At 37.7% G+C, this 19,993-nt stretch overlaps 1 protein-coding gene and 1 long non-coding RNA gene across 4 annotated transcripts in view; one reads left to right on the top strand and one right to left on the bottom strand.

Annotated features, from left to right (window-relative positions):
• stck (LIM zinc finger domain containing stck) overlaps positions 1-12,982 on the top strand; it is a 58,802-nt gene extending 45,820 nt beyond the window's left edge. For all 3 annotated transcript variants that reach the window (XM_068361287.1, XM_068361286.1, XM_068361285.1), the window contains 4 exons: positions 7,737-7,878; positions 8,728-8,986; positions 9,909-10,015; positions 10,180-12,982. In XM_068361287.1, the coding sequence (XP_068217388.1) occupies positions 7,737-7,878; positions 8,728-8,986; positions 9,909-10,015; positions 10,180-10,281 (610 nt within the window). In that variant the 3' untranslated portion in view covers positions 10,282-12,982. The remainder of the gene's footprint in view (positions 1-7,736; positions 7,879-8,727; positions 8,987-9,908; positions 10,016-10,179) is intronic.
• Positions 12,983-13,032: 50 nt separating this feature from the next.
• Positions 13,033-19,993, bottom strand: part of LOC137629721 (uncharacterized) — a 133,575-nt gene continuing 126,614 nt past the window's right edge. Inside the window, exon 3 of the long non-coding RNA XR_011041592.1 lies at positions 13,033-15,238. This is a non-coding gene — a long non-coding RNA (uncharacterized lncRNA). The remainder of the gene's footprint in view (positions 15,239-19,993) is intronic.

The raw sequence follows: 19,993 nt of genomic DNA, 5'->3' as shown, positions 1-19,993 counted from the left end.
TAACCTACATACAAACTTATTGCATTTTCTAGGAGTACCTGCTAAAACTAGCTAACATTGCTACTTAGTGAACATTGAAATTAGCTATTTAAGTTTGTTTTGCATTCTGTTAGATATTTCAAATAAATTGCATTGTCATATTTCATACATTAATCATATATGTCTCATTTGAAATACAGGACCGTATTTTATATTAGGAATTTTATAGAACTTCAGATAAATTGATGTTTAGTTAAGACGTTTCGTAATGTTTTCCTGGTACAACTTGCCATGCATATTTTCTAAAGAGGGGTTTAGGAATTCCTCTTAAGAAAAGTATAATGAAAATTAGATCCTAATCTACCTTAGTGGTTAATACATTTGGTATAGAATGAAATCATGTCCTGGAGACATAATTCTTGAGGGTCGCAATGTATGAGAGTGTAAAGTACAGTATTGTCTTCTGTGCTGTTTTAAAAATTGGTGTAAATTGTAAGTTATGCCATGGTAGGTTACACTTGCGGTAGATTGGGTAGGCAGTGAATAATTAACCCTTTTACCCCCAAAGGACGTATTGGTACGTTTCACAAAAGCCATCCCTTTACCCCCATGGACGTACCGGTACGTCCTTGCAAAAAAATGCTATAAAATTTTTTTTTCTTCATATTTTTGATAATTTTTTTAAGAAAATTCAGGCACTTTCCAAGAGAATGAGACCAACCTGACCTCTCTATGACAAAAATTAAGGCTGTTAAAGCAATTTAAAAAATATATACTGCAAAATATGATGGGAAAAAAATAACCCCCTGGGGGTTAAGGGTTGGAAATTTCCAAAAAGCCTGGGGGTAAAAGGGTTAACTGACTCAGGTTTTATGGACAGGTTATATTATAAAATGGTCTTAATCTCCAACTTCATTATATCTAAGGAAATGCAAATAGGAATTATGGAAGAAATTCATAAATATGCTTCTATCGAGGACCATTGATTTTGGACTTTATTTCTTGTGATATCAAACCACTATGTACTGTATGTGGGTTAATATTTTAGAAATTTCTAAATATTACTGTTGAACTATTCCAATGAAAAAACCATTGGGAATTTTTCAATATTTAACTTAGCCGGTGATTATAATAGCTGCAACTCTGTTGCTCGACAGAAAACTCTACGGAAGAAATTCGCCAGCGATCGCTATACAGGTTGCGGGTGTGCCCAACAGCGCCATCTGTCGTCCAAGTACCCAGTACTCAATGTAAACAAAGAACTCAATTTTCTCTCTGTCGTGCTACCGGCAAGACCTACTAATTCGCTGTTGCTAACTGGATTTGTTTTCACAACTATTTGGTGAAGTACACTATTCTAGTTTTGAGCTTTCGCTGTGCAGGCTTTCTCTAAAAAAATCCTTGCATTCTTTTGTTGATTACGGATTATTTGTTGATGACTTTGGATAGTTTTTGAATTCCCCTTTGACCAATTCAAAATGGCTGACCCTTCTCAAGTCCCAAAATTTAGGAAGTGTAATGCTAGGGACTGTTCAAGGCGTCTTCCGAAGGCCTCTATCGACCCTCACACTGTTTGTTCCAATTGTCGGGATAAAACCTGTCAATTGGAAGATCGATGTGAGGAGTGCGTTGGGCTTTCGGAATTCGATTTTATCGAATTCCAAAAATATACACGTAGGCTAGAGAGAGATAGAGTTAGGAGAAGTTCCTCTCGATCTATTGACATTTCCTCTCCTCATGCCCCACAACCTATTCCTTCCCCTGTAGTGGTTGCTCCTAACCCCCCTTCTGGCACTCAGGAACCTTCGATGGCTGATATGATGCGTGCCATCCAAGCTCTGGGTGAGAGAGTTGAGTCACTGGCTAGTGACCGTAATCAGCTCATGGCAGATGTCAAGGAGCTGAAGTGTAAAAGTGCAGTGGGAAGTGACAAAGTGAGTGATAGTGTTGTGGATAGTGTTGCGCTTGAGGGTTCGTCTGTTCGTGCCTGTCGTCCTCCTAGTCCGGGACCTCTTGCAAGCTCCCAAGTCCAGGGGAGAAGCAATGTCGTACGACAAATGGGTTCGAGAGGCTTTAATCAGCGAACAGACGTTCCCTCTGTGGTTTCGGGCGTATCTACCCAAGATCGCCCCCACCACACAAAGACGAGAGAGCCCATTTATACCTCGTCTGCGGAAGAGGTTTCTCGCAAGAAACCATGGACCAAGGTCTCACGACCGTTGAAGCGCAAGTCGGTCCCTTCCGCGCAAGTCCAACGGCCCAGTTGTAGCCACTGGGTCAGTTCGGACTCGCTGCAGTCATCAGATGACTGCTCACCTCCTAAGAGAGGTAAAGCGGTACCGCCTCAGACAGTTACACCGTCTGTCGCCGCACCTGCTCCTGCAGACCCTAAGTGGTCTTTGCTGCAGAGCATGCAGTGCCAATTAACGTCTCTGATGCAGGACTTGCGTGCGGAGAAGGTTGCTGCTGCACCAGCTAGTACAGCCTCTTGCCTACAACCAATCACACACTCGGTTGTGCGTCCTGTGGACGCTGAGGCGACCTTCTTGCGCACTCCAGTTGAGAGAGTCCCGCCACCCATGCGTTCCAGTGTGCCCTGCCAGCCGCATGTTGACGTTCAGCGACGCACGGAGCCTTCCGTTGACGTTCGTGAGGTACAACAACCGTCAGAGTTGTTTTGTTTTGACGCGGTGCGTCAACCTCCGCAACCCAGTGTGGTTGCCACTGCTCACCCACATCAGGCTAGACAGTCTGGAGTAGACGCTGTGCGTCCCCGCGCTGCTATGGTTGTTGCCAGCTCACAGACTGGGCAACAGTTCCATGACGTTGCGTCCGGCTCAGTCACGCATGCACCCGTGCGACCGGACTCAGCTAACCAGCCGTTACCTACTCCATTGCCGCTTCCTCCTCAATACTCGGATGATGGTCTTTCTGATGATGATGGTGCTGCTCACGTAGATGAACCACATTCGGATCTTGACGAGCCTAAGTCTACGCAACCCTCTTTGGACTTTAGGAAGGTTTTAGCACTGTTCAAAGAGATGTTTCCGGACCAGTTTGTGTCTGTGGCTCCGCGCTCTCCTCCGTCAGAGTTTGTTTTAGGTATGCCGTCATCCTCGCCTGCCTTTACTAGACTCGTCCTCGCACGCTCGTCCAAGAGAGCTTTACGAGTGATAGGAGAATGGATGCAGTCCAAAAAGAGTCTAGGGAAGACAGCCTTTACGTTTCCCCCTGCTAGACTCTCTTCTAGATCGAGCGTCTGGTATGCCACGGGAGAAGTTCTCGGCTTGGGAGTTCCTGCCTCTGCCCAGGGCGACTTCTCAAGTCTTGTAGACTCTCCCCGCCGGCTAGCCATGAGACGCTCAAAGATATGTTGGTCATCTTCGGACCTGGACCACCTTTTGAAAGGGATATTTAGAGCCTTCGAGGTCTTCAACTTTTTAGACTGGTGTCTGGGAGCTCTAAGCAGGAAGATCTCTCCGACAGAGAAGGAGACTTCATTGCTCATCATGTCCTGCATGGACAAGGCCGTACGTGATGGATCTAATGAGCTTGCTGCATCTTTCGTGTCCGGAGTCCTCAAGAAGCGTGAGAACCTTTGCTCTTTCCTGTCAGCTGGAGTTACACCTTGCCAAAGATCCGAACTTCTGTTTGCTCCTCTTTCCAAGTGCCTCTTTCCAGAGGACTTGATTAAGGAGATTGCTGCTTCTTTGATACAGAAGGATACTCATGATCTGGTTGCGTCCTCTGCTCGCAAAGCCACCCCTTTGCCTACCTTGTCAGCTAGACCAAGGATGGACACTCCAGCGTCCCGATTTATTCCGCCCTTTCGTGGCAGAGCCTCCAGCAGAGGAGGTGCTCGTGCCGAAGGGAGACGTGGAAAGAAGAAAGGAACCAAGTCCTTTAAAGGCAGAGTCTGACTGCCAGCTTCTTCAGACAGCAGTGGGAGCCAGACTCAAGAACTTCTGGCAGACCTGGGAGAGAAGAGGCGCAGATGTACAATCTGTGAAGTTGCTCAGAGAGGGGTACAAGATCCCGTTTGTACGAAAACCCCCTCTAGCAACATCTCCCATCGATCTCTCCCCCAGGTACAGAGAGGAAGACAAGAGACGAGCATTGAAACAGGAAGTGTCTCTCTTACTAGAAAAGGGAGCGGTAGTCAAAGTCCTGGACCATCAAACCCCGGGCTTCTACAACCGTCTCTTCTTAGTGGCAAAGAAGACAGGAGGGTGGAGGCCGGTGCTAGACGTCAGTGCGCTGAATGTCTTTGTCACAAAGCAGACGTTCTCCATGGAGACCACAAAGTCGGTTCTAGCAGCGGTCAGAAGGGAAGACTGGATGGTCTCGTTAGACCTAAGGGACGCCTACTTCCACGTCCCCATCCACCCGGACTCCCAACCTTTTCTGAGATTCGTTTACGAAAAGGTTGTCTACCAGTTTCAAGCCCTGTGCTTTGGCCTAAGCACAGCTCCTCTTGTGTTTACGAGGCTGATGAGGAATGTAGCCAAATTCCTTCATTTAGCGGATATCCGAGCCTCCCTCTACTTGGACGACTGGCTTCTCAGAGCTTCTTCTAGTCGTCGCTGTCTGAAGGATCTAAAGTGGACTCTAGATCTGACCAAGGAATTGGGTCTCCTTGTCAATATAGAAAAGTCTCGAGTAGTCCCATCCCAAACTATTGTGTATTTAGGGATGGAGATTCACAGTCTAGCTTTTCGGGCTTTTCCGTCGGCCCCCAGAACAAGCCAAGCCCTGTTATGCATCCAGAACATGCTGAAGAAGGAGCGATGTTCAGTCAGGCAGTGGATGAGTCTGATAGGGACGCTATCATCCCTGGAACAGTTCGTAGCATTAGGAAGACTACACCTCCGTCCTCTTCAATATCGCCTAGCATTTCACTGGAAAAAGGACAAGACGCTAGAAGCGGTCTCGATTCCCATTTCCGAGAAGATGAAGTCTTGCCTGACATGGTGGAAGGATAGTATCAACCTCAGAGAGGGTCTGCCCCTGGCTGTTCAGACTCCCAACCACGTTCTCTTCTCGGACGCATCGGACGTAGGCTGGGGCGCGACATTAGACGGTCGGGAATGCTCGGGAATATGGAACTCGAGTCAAAGGACAATGCATATCAACTGCAAGGAGCTACTGGCAGTACATCTGGCCTTGAAAAGCTTCAGGTCTCTCCTTCAAGGCAAAGTGGTGGAGGTGAACTCGGACAACACCACGGCTTTGGCGTACATCTCCAAGCAAGGAGGGACCCACTCACTGACGCTGTACGAGATCGCAAGGGACCTCCTCACCTGGTCAAAAGATCTAAACATATCGCTACTTACGAGGTTCATCCAAGGCAACTTGAATGTCATGGCAGATTGCCTCAGTCGGAAGGGACAAATTCTTCCAACAGAATGGACCCTCCACAAGGGTGTATGCAAGAGTCTTTGGGCCACCTGGGGCCAGCCGACCATAGATCTCTTCGCAACCTCGATGACCAAGAGGCTCCTAATTTATTGCTCACCAATCCCGGACCCAGCAGCAGTTCATATAGATGCCTTTCTCCTAGATTGGTCTCATCTAGATCTATATGCATTCCCTCCGTTCAAGATTGTCAACAAGGTACTGCAGAAGTTCGCCTCTCACGAAGGGACAAGGTTGACGCTAGTTGCTCCCCTCTGGCCCGCGAGAGAATGGTTCACCGAGGTACTTCGATGGCTAGTAGACGTTCCCAGAACACTTCCCCTAAGGGTGGACCTTCTACGTCAGCCACACGTAAAGAAGGTACACCAAGGCCTCCACGCTCTTCGTCTGACTGCCTTCAGACTATCGAAAGACTCTCGAGAGCTAGAGGCTTTTCGAAGGAGGCAGCCAGAGCGATTGCTAGAGCAAGGAGAACATCCACCCTTAGAGTCTACCAATCGAAGTGGGAAGTCTTCCGAGACTGGTGCAAGTCAGTATCAGTATCCTCGACCAGTACCTCTGTAACTCAAATAGCTGACTTCCTCTTATATCTGAGGAAAGAACGATCTCTTTCAGCTCCCACTATCAAGGGTTACAGAAGCATGTTGGCATCAGTCTTCCGTCACAGAGGCTTAGATCTTTCCAACAATAAAGATCTACAGGACCTCCTTAAGTCTTTTGAGACCACGAAGGAGCGTCGTTTGGTTACACCTGGTTGGAATTTAGACGTGGTACTAAGATTCCTCATGTCAGACAGGTTCGAGCCGCTACAATCAGCCTCCCTGAAAGATCTCACCTTAAAGACTCTTTTCCTGGTTTGCCTAGCCACAGCTAAAAGAGTCAGTGAGATTCATGCCTTCAGCAAGAACATAGGTTTCTCATCTGAAACGGCTACATGTTCTCTACAACTTGGTTTTCTAGCCAAAAACGAGCTACCTTCTCGACCTTGGCCAAAATCGTTCGATATTCCAAGCTTATCGAATATGGTTGGAAATGAACTAGAAAGAGTCTTATGCCCTGTCAGAGCTCTTAAGTTCTATTTAAAACGAACTAAACCTTTAAGAGGCCCGTCTGAAGCTTTATGGTGTTCAGTTAAGAAACCATCTTTGCCTATGTCAAAGAATGCCTTATCCTATTTTATCAGACTGTTAATACGAGAAGCTCATTCCCATCTGAATGAGGAAGACCAAGCTTTGCTGAGGGTAAGGACACATGAAGTTAGAGCTGTCGCAACTTCCGTGGCCTTTAAACAAAATAGATCTCTGCGAAGTATAATGGACGCAACCTATTGGAGAAGCAAGTCAGTGTTCGCGTCTTTTTATCTTAAGGATGTCCAGTCTCTTTACGAGGACTGCTACACTCTGGGACCATTCGTAGCAGCGAGTGCAGTAGTGGGTGAGGGCTCAACCACTACAATTCCCTAATTCCATAACCTTTTTAATCTTTCTCTTGAAATGTTTTTATTGTTGTTTTTTGGGTTGTCCGGAAGGCTAAGAAGCCTTTCGCATCCTGGTTGATTTGGCGGGTGGTCAAAGTCATTTCTTGAGAAGCGCCTAGATTAGGGGTTTTGATGAGGTCCTGTTGTATGGGTTGCAACCCTTGATACTTCAGATCCTAGGGATCGCTCAGCATCCTGAGAGGATCGCGAGGCTCCGTAAGGAAGACGTACTTAAAAAGGCAGAGTAATTGTTCAAGTCGACTTCCTTACCAGGTACCTATTTATTTTGTTTTTGTTATTTTGATAACTTCTAAAATGAAATAAAAATTCTTAGCTCATAATAATGTAAACATATAATGCTGGTCTCTACCCACCCCCCTGGGTGTGAATCAGCTATTATAATCACCGGCTAAGTTAAATATTGAAAAATGTTATTTTTATAATAAAATAAATTTTTGAATATACTTACCCGGTGATTATAAATTAAAGGACCCTCCCTTCCTCCCCAATAGAGACGCAGTGGACCGAGGAGAAAATTGAGTTCTTTGTTTACATTGAGTACTGGGTACTTGGACGACAGATGGCGCTGTTGGGCACACCCGCAACCTGTATAGCGATCGCTGGCGAATTTCTTCCGTAGAGTTTTCTGTCGAGCAACAGAGTTGCAGCTATTATAATCACCGGGTAAGTATATTCAAAAATTTATTTTATAATAAAAATAACATTTTCTTTAATTTTATGGCTTAGTTAAATTTGAATTTTGAAAATTATAAAAAAAAATGTATTCATAAAATTTAGAACCTGCTCCGATTGAGTTCAGGATCCATTTTCAACAATTAATGGACTAAATATCATATATTTCCAGCTCAACCATTGATGGACAGCCCTTACGTTGGCGTGGAGACACTTTCCATCCTTATCACTTCAACTGTGCTTCATGTGGTATTGAATTGACAGCTGATGCAAGAGAGGTGAAGAGTAGGCCTGGGTATACTGCCAATGATATGGTAAGACAATTCATCTACATTGATTTGTATTATTGAATAATGTCTTGTTAGAAGGCTATAAGTTCTTCACAATGAGCACCTAAGTAAGTTATGATTAAAACTCTGCATTACTGACTTTTGTACTCATTACTTCACTGCTTGCACAGGAAATTTACTACTATGTAATTGTATTTAAGTGTTTCAGTTTTGTTGATGGATATTTTAATTATTCATGTAAATGGATAGAAATATTGTATTCATATTTAAACATTCTAAATATATTTATTTCATTAGCTTCCTTCAAGTGCTAATGTCAGTCTGTTTTAGTTTTTTATTTAATGAAAACTTATTTGCATTTGTTCATAGTTGTACTGGTGTTAGATACCAGAGATAATGCCTGTTAGGTCAAAGTTGTTTACTGCATACCATTTTAGAGTAACTGGGTATTAAAAATATTTTCCATTTATAGTGATACATTTTCACCACTTTTGAACCCGATTCAAATTTGTATGGAAAAACTCTCAAGGTACTTCCTGGCCAAGTTTCTGATAGCATCTTCTACCTTGTATCATCAAAACACTTGCCTCTTAAGGTTCTCCTTGTGCTAAGGAGTCTAAGGGAGCCAGATTGGGACTGTAATACAGGTGGGACAGTACTGTCCCATTTGTGTAACAACCTTTGAGGTTGCCAAAGTACCGTAGTTTTGGGAATGCTCTATTTTTGAACAGGTTCTTATAAGTTTAAGCATTCTTACATCAATGTGTAACAAGGCTGATTACGGTAACTAATATTTTTGCCTATCAAATTTTTATCCAAAAGTTCTATAACATCTCTATTAATTGAAGGCTTTTTGTATCTCTCTACTCTCAGAATGAATTGTATTGCCTACGATGCCATGACAAAATGGGTATACCAATTTGTGGAGCCTGTCGACGCCCCATCGAAGAACGTGTGGTCACTGCCTTAGGCAAACATTGGCATGTGGAGCATTTTGTGTGTGCTAAATGTGAAAAACCATTTATGGGAAATCGCCATTATGAGCGAAAAGGTCTTGCCTATTGTGAAACTCATTACCATGAGTTGTTTGGAAACTTGTGCTTTGTTTGTAATGCAGTCATCTATGGTGATGGTGAGTGTTTAGACCTTAGAATGTTTTGTTTAATAAACAATTTCATCAAGTATAGGTATTTGTTGCTCTATGACTGGGTTAATGAGAATAAGTTCCTATCTAATAAAGAATAAGAATATTTATCTTAAAAGAATAACTTACAGTATTTACAGTACATGTGCACATAATCATTCAAATGTAAGAAAATTGTATAAAGTAAATAAGGTAATTAACTATGAAAATTTGATTAACAGAAATGCAAAAATTAGAGTTATATAAGCATGTAAATTGTTGAAGCTTAGTGGGTGTAATTGAAAACTTAAATGATTGAGGGGGACTTTAACTAGTTCCTACTTTACTCTGTGAGAGTGTGTGTGTAGTGATGCCAATTTAGTTATATTTTTCATTAGACTGTAACTGTATGTGTACGAGTGAATATCCAGGTAAAATTTGATTTTGTATCTCTTACTATAAATGATTTTATAAGCTGAAGTCTTATGTATCAAACTTTATAAGATTTCTTGTAAAATTACAACTTCAACAATGTTCTATTGTGAGCGGTAATGAATGATCACTTGATAGACCACTGACTAATGTTAGGAATTTTGTATCCCGAAGCTCATAAAATGGTGTTATTCTGTCAGGTTTTAAAGATGATAAATACTATAATTGAAAACTTGAAAATCACAGATTGCCAAAACATCCTTAGTGGATTGTATATAGATTTTCATTATTGAATGTTTAAGATTGTATAAACAATTTATCACTCGGTGATCAGTTGTATGGCAATAGATGTCAGCACTTTTGTTCCTTCTGTTTATTAATAAAACACATGTATTTTAATTTTTCATATAGCAGTTTTTATCAAGTCTTTTTTCTACGTTAAATTGTAATAAATCTTATTAAAGGTATTTGACTATTAATCTTCTTATATCTTTTACAGTGGTGATGGCTCTGAATAAGGCATGGTGCACTCATCACTTTGCCTGTGCTTTATGTGATACCAAAATGACTCAGAAAACAAAGTTCTTTGAATTTGATCAAAAGCCAGTAAGTTTTTCCCCTTTTTGTATTTGTTTTGTTTGTTTCATTAGCAAGGCATTGGCCCTTTTAGTCTCTTAGATTTGGTAGATATCATGTGGATATCTTGACGCTAGAAATGTACATTAGTTTAATTCTAAATTCATTGTCATTTTTATTTTTTTTTTTTTCAGATTTGCAAGAAATGCTATGAGAGGTTCCCTCAGGAGTTGAAGAAGCGTCTGAAACGCCAGCATGAGGTTCAGGCTCGTGGAGGAAGGCCCATACAGAATTAATTTACAAATGGAGACAACACCCTTCAGGATACCTTAATAGCAAAAACTTTACAGTATCTATGATGGCTTACCTACTTTATCGAACATGTTATTTTCATGCTTTAATGACGTTGCAATTTGTACTAAATTCGTTAACTTTATAAGCAAATCTTTCTGTAATATTCATTTGCTACTTTTCAATTCAGAGAGAAAAACTGCAACAGAAGCTTTTTATGCCAAATTTGTTTATGCAGTCTAATTATAGGTTAATGTGTTTCCATCAGTGGATTGATTAATACTGTAGGTTTATGTTTATTGAAAAAAATAAATTTAGTATCATTACTTACCAAAGTTAACATTAGTGCTCTAACAGTTACTTATATCAGTGAAATATATTGTGCACTAGAGAATTTTGATAACTAATAAGTGTATTGTTCATGATATTATTCATTCACATTGATATATCTTAATAAAAGTCTTACACTGACAAATGCTATCAGCTGTTTCAAAATGGTGTTCAGCTTTTTATGTTCGTCTTGTTGGCTACAATGATTACAAATACTTTGACTGTAAAATGCAAAGTAATTAGATTTACAGGTATTGTTCTTCATGGTTGCATATAAATACAGCTTTAAAGAATCTCATGTGGCAAAGATGATTATATGATCACAATTCTTTTTTGTTTTAATTTCTTTTTACAAAATCTGTCTTTATTTTTACTTTATTTGTGCCAGTGTGTTGTATTTATTACATGGGGTGTTGAATATAGATTTAGATATTAATCTGTTTAGAATTATGTGCCAAAGTATAACTACTACAGTATACTATAGCTATTTATATTGTTATGAAATAGATTGCAGACTTTATAGGAAACCTAGGGCAAACTACAAGGTATGCTACGTCACTGAAATACTTACGTGAGACCAATTGTTCTTGCTATAAATATAGGCGATTGATAAAATACAATAATAGGTTGATGTAATCCTGAGAGATTTATCTATTATCATTAAAGTAAATCTAATATGTAATGTTGATTCTATTGTTATGGATTTATGCTTTTGTTTCAAATGTTGTCAATGCTTCATTTATGGCAGTGAACTTATAAAAGTTTCAGGTTAAATCCTCTTGAGGCAATTGTGCATACTTACATTTTGTCTCAAAAAGGTATATTGGTAATGATTTTAATACAGTACCTTTTAAGCAAGAGTTGCACATTCAGAATAATCAAACTGAGACATGTTTATTACATACAGTGTTTAGGGATACAAGATAACAAGAAAAGTAAAGATCATTACTATTTTCACAAATGTAAATAGTGTTGTAAATTTTAGGTAGATATCTTGTTTCATTCTACATTTCATGCACAATGGCAAGATTTATACTCCTAAAAGCACAAAAGCATTATTTTTACAGTATCGTGAGCGTCACTTTCCGTATTACTCCCTTGTCTCATACTCGCAAATATTTAATGCTAAACAAAAGTTTTTGGTTTGTCCTGGGAGCTGAAATAAAGCTCGGGTAACAAATTGGTAAGAGACTAGTTCTGAATTTGCTTGTACTATGTAAGAGGTTTAAGCATTGACTTGTGAAGGTGTAAATCACAGACCAAATGAAAAGCAGTGTTGTCTATATTGTAGTTTTGTCAAATGGAATTTCCTCAAGTTTTCCTTTTTATTGGACACTGATTCTGTTGGAAAGATTTGGTGCTATATAGCTTTGTGCCTTTAAAGAATTTAATTATGCATTTTAAATGTGTCTCAGGCCATGATTAAAGGTTCCAGAACTGAAATCTTTTCAATTACGATTGTTGTTTTGCAAGGAAGGCCATTAGTGCTTGTGCAGTTAAGAGTTTGGGGTCCAATTTTGTAAATGAAATTAAAAGAGTCTATTTGCTTCTGATAGAAGTTATAAGGAATGTGTAAAAGAATCTCATTTTTTCATCAAAATTTTATTCGATTAATGTTTTGATTTTTTAATGTGGAATGTTATGCATTAATGAATTTGTTCATAGTTTGCTCTTAACCTTCTTAGTTTAATTAGTTTTGCACAATTCTTACCGTGAAGCGAGGTGCCAGGGGTGGCATTGTCACTTTTATCCCATGATTGAGACTGTACATTTGAATTTCCTTACAGACTCGGAGGTATAAGAAGAAGTAATTTTAATATTAGCATTCTGTTATTACCTAACAAGGCCATTTGTGGAAGTATTGAAAATTAAATTTGTGATATAGAGTAAAATTATATTGAAATGACCTTTTAGACACAGAATCAAAAAAGCTAATAAGGAAGTACTTCTCTCATGAAAAGTGTTAAGCAAAGTTTCAAATTCATTCATGTAAGTTATTATTTCCTTTATATTGTTTATCAGTAATGAAGTGTACCTTAGATATAAACATTGTGCCTTATAATTGCCTTTAGCAGTACAATAGTTGAAAGTTTATTGCAATTCTTATGCCTTGCAGAATGAAATTTATTTTGCAACTATTTTTTCAGTTACAAAAATAAGGTTTGTACTCTGAAGCTATGGTGCTTTCATTGTTTAGTTATATAATCATTTTCATTATGTATACAGTACGAGGAATTTTATGTTCTACAGTATAATCAGTGTTTTTAACAATGTGAGTTAATGTCACTAATTAACTATTGCAGTTGAAATAATAAAGTCACTAACTGTTTCTTAATCTTTTTAATTATTAAAGGTGCAATAAATTCACATGTAAATGATGTTTTCTTACACATGGTTAGTTTTTGTTAGAGGATTGAATATCTTGAGTGTTATCTTGCCGTGGGCCTAAGATTCATAATCAAGTCGTATCCATTTAAGGTATTTGTACAGTAAAGGGTAGCCAGAGGACAAGGATCAAGTAATAATTTTTGTCTTAAATTAGTAAAGAAAATCATCCCATCTTCATAGGTACTGTAGATTGGTGTATTGACCTATTGTTTATTAATATTTTTGTTATTCAAAATGTAGAAATCTCATATGGAATCAACATATATGACCATTAATTTGCATAAAACAATTTGTGAAAGAATCGAATGCTCACATGAGATAAGAGGAATCAAAGTATTACAACAAAAATAAGGTGAACAAAGAAATATTGACTTACAAAGGAAAATCTAAAGTTAAAAAGAGATCAACACAAATAAGAGGAGTGATGTGACACCTTTCGACATGATATGGTTGCCCAGTCTCAGAAAAGTGAATAGTAGAAAATTAATTTTGTCAAGTGTACCAGCAAAGCTGTTGTAAGAGTTCTTATGTCTACTTAATGTACTATACTTTCTTGACAAAAGACAACATCACTTGTAAAGCCTAGAAAATAAAAAGGCTTCAAAATGTTACACTAAGAAACACCACACTTAGTTAAATGTCGGCTCACTACGAAGTCTGTTTCTGATCACCTTCGAGTTTATAGTTATCAATGGCCATCCACATTTAAAACATCACTTCTCAGAGAAATACTGTATAGGTAACCAAGTCAAAGTTAGCAATAAAATAAATTTAAACAGTTTCAGAGTTATATCTGTCAATGCTGTCTTGAATATAAAGAATTAGATTTAATGGTTTATCAAATGTATCTGGTAGTTTCAGGACAAACCCAACAATGTAATCAGTCTAAATTGTCGATGCTTATTAGCTGTTGTGGAAATTGATGCAGCCACTATTATTACTACTAGTGTAAATCTTGACTCTAAATGCTTAAGCAACAGAAAATGCTTCTACTTTGTCTTGCTCTTTCTGTTGCTTTGTGAATGGGAATGGTCTTCTCTTCATGTGAATGATCCTGCTTCTCAACAGCATTTTGTCGTTACTATGACTGGTTGTGTGGTTCCTGTTGTCCGGGGGGGACTTTCATTGCTGCCCCTGTTGTTTGTGTTGTACCAGTAACTGGTCTCACTACTGCTTTTTATATTTCACAGATAACTGGCTTAGCTGCTCCAGAGCATTTGCTGTTAATGCTGCACCAATATCTGTTCCATGGTCACCTAAGTTGTTCTTGCATATAAAGCTCCTGAATTGCTACACATTATGGTCCTTCAACTGCTGTTGTAACCATTCATGTGAATGCAGCTCCTGCTAAGCATTAGTACGTAATCACACTTATTACCGCTGTAGCTTCTTTTTCTGGATTTACGCCTCCTGTTTTGCCTGTTACTGTTTCCATAGTTTCTATTCTGGCAGCTGTAGTTTATTTGTGCACTTGCAATTCCTGGTCGGTCTGCCTGTTTCTGCTATATCAGCTGTTCTGTCAGTTCTTGCTTTATCTTGTCATTCTTGTTTCTGTACATACTTTGTCTCGTTACTGTACAAGAGGACATTGCACACATATGTTGCTTGACGTGGCTCCTTTGCGTGATATACAACCACTAAACATGTGCTTGCAAATACTGTCTTTGTACTCCAAGTTGTTTGTACTGATATCTGTTTTGCCATTGTCAATCAGATACAAGATCAGCTTTATATTCTCTGGACCTTGGTCTCCTAGGGATGGCTTATTGCTCTCATGCCACTTAGCATTCCATCTGTTGCAGTTTCATCTGGTACTGTATGAACATCCTCCTGACTGCTTGCTGTTACTCTCCATGGGATCCTTACCCTGCCTGCAGTAGTTCCTTAATCCGGTGGAAGTTCCTAATTCATGTTCTGCTTGTACAGTGTCTGTAAGGCCCAAGTGTGTTGATCCAATGGTGGCTGCTATTGTACACTGGCTTCTATGCCACATGTATCTGATGTCCATATGCCATTGGTTTTGTCTGCCATATACAGTATTCATTACTTTTTGCTGTCATTATGGTGTCTATTCCTGTTGCTGAAATTATCTTCAATGTCATCTGCTACTTCATCAAGGAGATTGGCCAAGTTTCCATTGCTGATTTGGTTGATTTTGCTCCTCTCATCCTCTCTCCCAGTTACTGTCCCAATAGTATTTGCTGCTACATATACTCTACCCAAAAATAGAGGATTTATTTTTTTCTATCAAAGATTAGGCAAGTCATTTCTAGAATTAAAAAATATCAAAATTTTATTTGTTAAATAATAAACTAATTGCTTGTAGGCAACTTCAAATAAATTACCAATAGAGAATTTATTTCCACATGTTGCACTTAGTCTGTTCTATTATGGTACTCCTGCCTGCACGCATCACTCAACCAATAATGAATAGATTTTAGTTTTTGCTTGTGACAGAAAGTGCCAACAATTCTCATCTTTTTTTTTATTTCCATGGAATTGGTAATATTTTATTCTTTTTCCTAGTTGGCCAAGATTTTAACCACAGATTTTTTAATGTCATTATGGTAAATAAATTGACTGACGTGCATTGTTCTACTCGGGGTTTAGAGGTACAAATGAAATGTGAAAATTTTGCCACGAGTATGGTAGAAATAATCATAACTACACAACCTAATTACTGGAAGGAAACAGTCCCTTACACTTGGTTACTTTACATTCTTTAAGGGCTGCTTTTCTGGTCGTATACAACAGGGGAACCCTACTCTACAGGACCTCCTCAGTCATTTTATCGTGTTCATTCGAAAGCATTCAACATTTCACACCGCACATTGCCCATTTATCATCAAATCCACACTATCAAAGCACTTAAGAGGCCAAAAAAAGTCTACAGTTTCCTCTTGAAAGACTTAATATCTTCAGTCTTTTGGATGTCTAGTGGGAGATTATTGTATAGTCTTGGGGCTGCATACAGTATTTAAAGGCTCTATTTTAGTCTTGTTTCAATCTGAAATTGAAAATTTCTGAGCATTCATGTAGATCTTGAGCTTGTTATTATGTGACTTGTTTAAACTGAAGAGCTTCCATATTGGAGATAGTAAAAAATAATGTTTTGATGAAGTATGGTTTCCAGGAAGTAAAGCATTATTGCAGCCCCATTCCCTTCGTGCAATAGCCCCATTCCCTTCGTGCAATACAGTAGCCCCATTCCCTTCGTGCAATGGGAGCCCATGGGATTGTTAACCATGGTACTTCAATGGTCCAAACTGTTTGCAACTATTACAGTACTGACAACTTGGAATAAATTAAAAAAATAGTGGCTTATGTCATTGGAACATCTTTGAGCTTATACCTGCAATCAAGATGTACCATTCAGTCAACATTTTGATGATGTGATCACATTTCTTACATAACCAGAATAGGCTCAAAGTGATTAATCTCCTAAGGTGACATGATTTTTAACATGGAAATTGCAATACCTAGTACAGTATTTTGTTAATCCCGAGTTAAGGCATCAATAAGCAGCAATAGTCTTAAGCCTTGCTTCAGGCAAGGTGCCTTGTGTAGTAGGACCCATCAAGCACACAATATAAGGCTGTGCAGGTAAAAGATCGGTAATCAATTGCATTACATGTTAAAATGGAATAAGACAGGAGGTGGCATGATATTTAAGAAAAGAAAACCTGATAAGAAAATGTATTGATGAATCGTATACAAAAATCTGTGATAAAATTTTGGTTTTGGTACTAGTTCTTTTGCCACAGGCATCTGGCACAGTCACTGAAGGTGTGAGTGGACATCTTACATGGAAATGAAGATTTTGGTCAATGATCAAGCGTTACAATTACCGGTGATTTTTCTAAATCATAATTGCTCTAAAATCTGTAGTGAGGAAATTGTATTTAAGAGCATACTGTTATAATGTTAGATGACATTCCATACATACTTATATATATATATATATATATACATACACATACTGTATATACATATATATATATATATATATATGTATATATGTATATATATATTATATATATATATATATATATATTAATGTGTGTATGTATGTGTATATATATGTATGTGAGTATGTATATATGTATGTGTTTGTGTATTTGTATGTGTTTGTTTGTGTAAGTGTATATTTGTATATGTATATGTGTAGGTGTATATCTGTATATGTATATGTGTATGTGTATATGCATATATGAGTGTATGTATGTATATGTATATATATGTGAATGTGTCTGTGTCTGTGTATTTGTGTGTATATGTATATACATTTATGTATGTGTTTGTATATCTATATGTATGTGTTTGTATATGTATATGTATGTGTATATTTGTATATGTATATGTGTATGTGTATATGCATATATGAGTGTATATATGTATATGTATATACATTTATGTATGTGTTTGTATATGTATATGTGTATATGCATATTTTTATATGTGTATATGTTATATATGTATGCTGTATAAATGTATTTGTGCATGTGTATATGTATAAACATATACAGTATATCATATCCGCAAAATGTTTATTAGTCTTAAAAGTTGTGAGAAAAACCATGATATTATCATGGCCTGCATCTGACATCCCCCCCATGATGTTTCAAGCTTTAAATTGTCATAACTGATGTTTAGAGTCCACCCAATGCTAATGTCCCTTTTCACTGATGATTTACAATTAATTACACCGTCATTCATTCTACATGGGAATATATCATATATAATTATTTCATAAAGTTCCTCTCCTAATTGTGTTTTAATTGATTCAGTGACATATGTAACCTATTTATTATAGGTTGTATAATATAATCTCAAATTTACTTTAATCCAAGAACAGAATTTGTTTATCTGAATTGTATTATATATCAATTTCTCAATCTTAAAGGTTGCAGTGCTATTTTTGCATATTCCTTGTTCTCAAGGAATAGTTTTAAGATTCAACACTAAAAGGAAAGAAAGTTGCGAACATCTATATTCCACGGTATTGTAGGTCATTTGCGTTAAACCTATATAAATTTCAAATTCATTATTAGTGTTTAGAGGTCATGAATTCATTATAGATTAGTACAATTACCATATTCTCGTAATCATGATTTTTGTAGTTCATAGTTAACTACTATTCCATTGTGTGTAGTGCTTAGTTAAATATCACGACCAACTCCCAGGAACTACATTCTTTTAATTTTTTCGACATTTTTATTTTTATTAATTATTCAGTTTTATTTTCATTTATGCACTGCATCGATTTAGAGCCATAAAAATACATAAAAGTATTTTATTGAAAAAATTATTGATATATAATAAAAGCCACCAAAAAAGTCCCATAGAATAAGAAATATATTAGAAGGCCCTTAAGAATTCGGCGTCATGATAAGAATTTTTTTTTTTTTTTTTGAATTTGAAATTGAAAATCTAAGATTTTGTATGTAAGCTACATATTAGGCTTTCAAAGCTATCAATCTACGTCGTAAAGAACTCTGTAGACTCAACAATAACAATAATAAAGAAACGAAGACCTGATAGCGTATGCTATCGATCTATACGCATGCATGTGCACACGATATTATTATTATTATTATTATTATTATTATTATTATTATTATTATTATTATTATTATTAGCCAAGCTACAACCATAGATGGAAAAGCAAGATGCTATATGCCCAAGGGCTCCAATAGGGAAAAATAGCCCAGTGAGGAAATAAATAAGGAAATAAATAAATAATGAGAACAAATTAACCAAAAATCATTCTCAAAACAGTAACAACGTCAAAATACGAGTTACACATATACCTCTCTCTCTCTCTCTCTCTCTCTCTCTCTCTCTCTCTCTCGTCCTTCATCTCCCCAAAAGCATAAAAGACTGCTCAAAAGCGTGTGATTTAGAACAATGTAAGCTTACTGCCTTAAGGAAACTCTCTGAGTCCTGCAGAAATTCCTTTGAGATAGCAATCCTAGCCTACATGCTTGAGCTCTTATAGCGATAAAGAAGGAAAAATAATCATTCGCTTGTAAATGGAGCTTTGTAGGATTCTGGTTCACCTATGAATACACACACACATGTAAACTATATATATATATATATATATGTGTGTGTGTGTTATATATATATATATATATACACACACACACACACACACACACACATATATATATATATATATATATAACAGTACAATCGACATTCTGCTGTGTATTTTGCTAACAAAGTGCAATCGATATTTAGCTAACATAGTACAATCGACATTTTGCTGTGTATTCTGCTAATAGAGTACAATCGGCGTTTAGCTAAGAGAGTACAACCGACATTTAGCTAACAGTACAATCAACATTTAGCTAAAGTACAATCGACAATTTTCTGTGTAGCCTATTCTGCTAACAGAGTACAATCGAAATTTTGCTGTTTATTCTGCTAACAGAGTGTAATCGACAATTAGCTAACAGAGTACAATCGAAATTTTGCTGTTTATTCTGCTAACAGAGTGTAATCGACAATTCGCTAACAGAGTACAATCGAAATTTTGCTGTGCATTCTGCTAACAGAGTACAATCGAAATTTACCTAACCGAATGCCATCATCAAATAACTATGTAGAACAAGAACCTCTTTTAGCAAACTTGCGAAAATGGGTCTTCCCAAATATTCCCACCTCCTGGATAGGCTTTCTGACTTATCTTTTATTCCTTCTAAAGAGTATGCGACCCGTCAAAAATGACGGCTACATATTTAGCTAGATATGCACACATACAGATTCAACCCTTCTTACCCCTCCCCCTTTCCTAACTACTGTTCTATCTAGTTTCTCTTCCTCTTGTTTTGTTAAAGTTTTTAGAGTTTATGTAGGAAATATTTATTTTAATGTTACTATTCTTAAAATATTTCATTTTTCCTTATTTCCTTTCCTCACTGGGCTAATTTCCTTGTTGGGGCCCCTGGGCTTATAGCATCCTGCTTTTCCAACTAGGGTTGTAGCTTAGCATTT

The sequence above is a fragment of the Palaemon carinicauda genome, chromosome 37 (assembly GCF_036898095.1).
Source record: "Palaemon carinicauda isolate YSFRI2023 chromosome 37, ASM3689809v2, whole genome shotgun sequence".
NCBI classification, from domain to species: domain Eukaryota; kingdom Metazoa; phylum Arthropoda; class Malacostraca; order Decapoda; family Palaemonidae; genus Palaemon; species Palaemon carinicauda.
The sequence above is the reverse complement of the archived record's forward strand: the minus strand, read 5'-3'. Positions and strand labels throughout refer to the sequence as shown.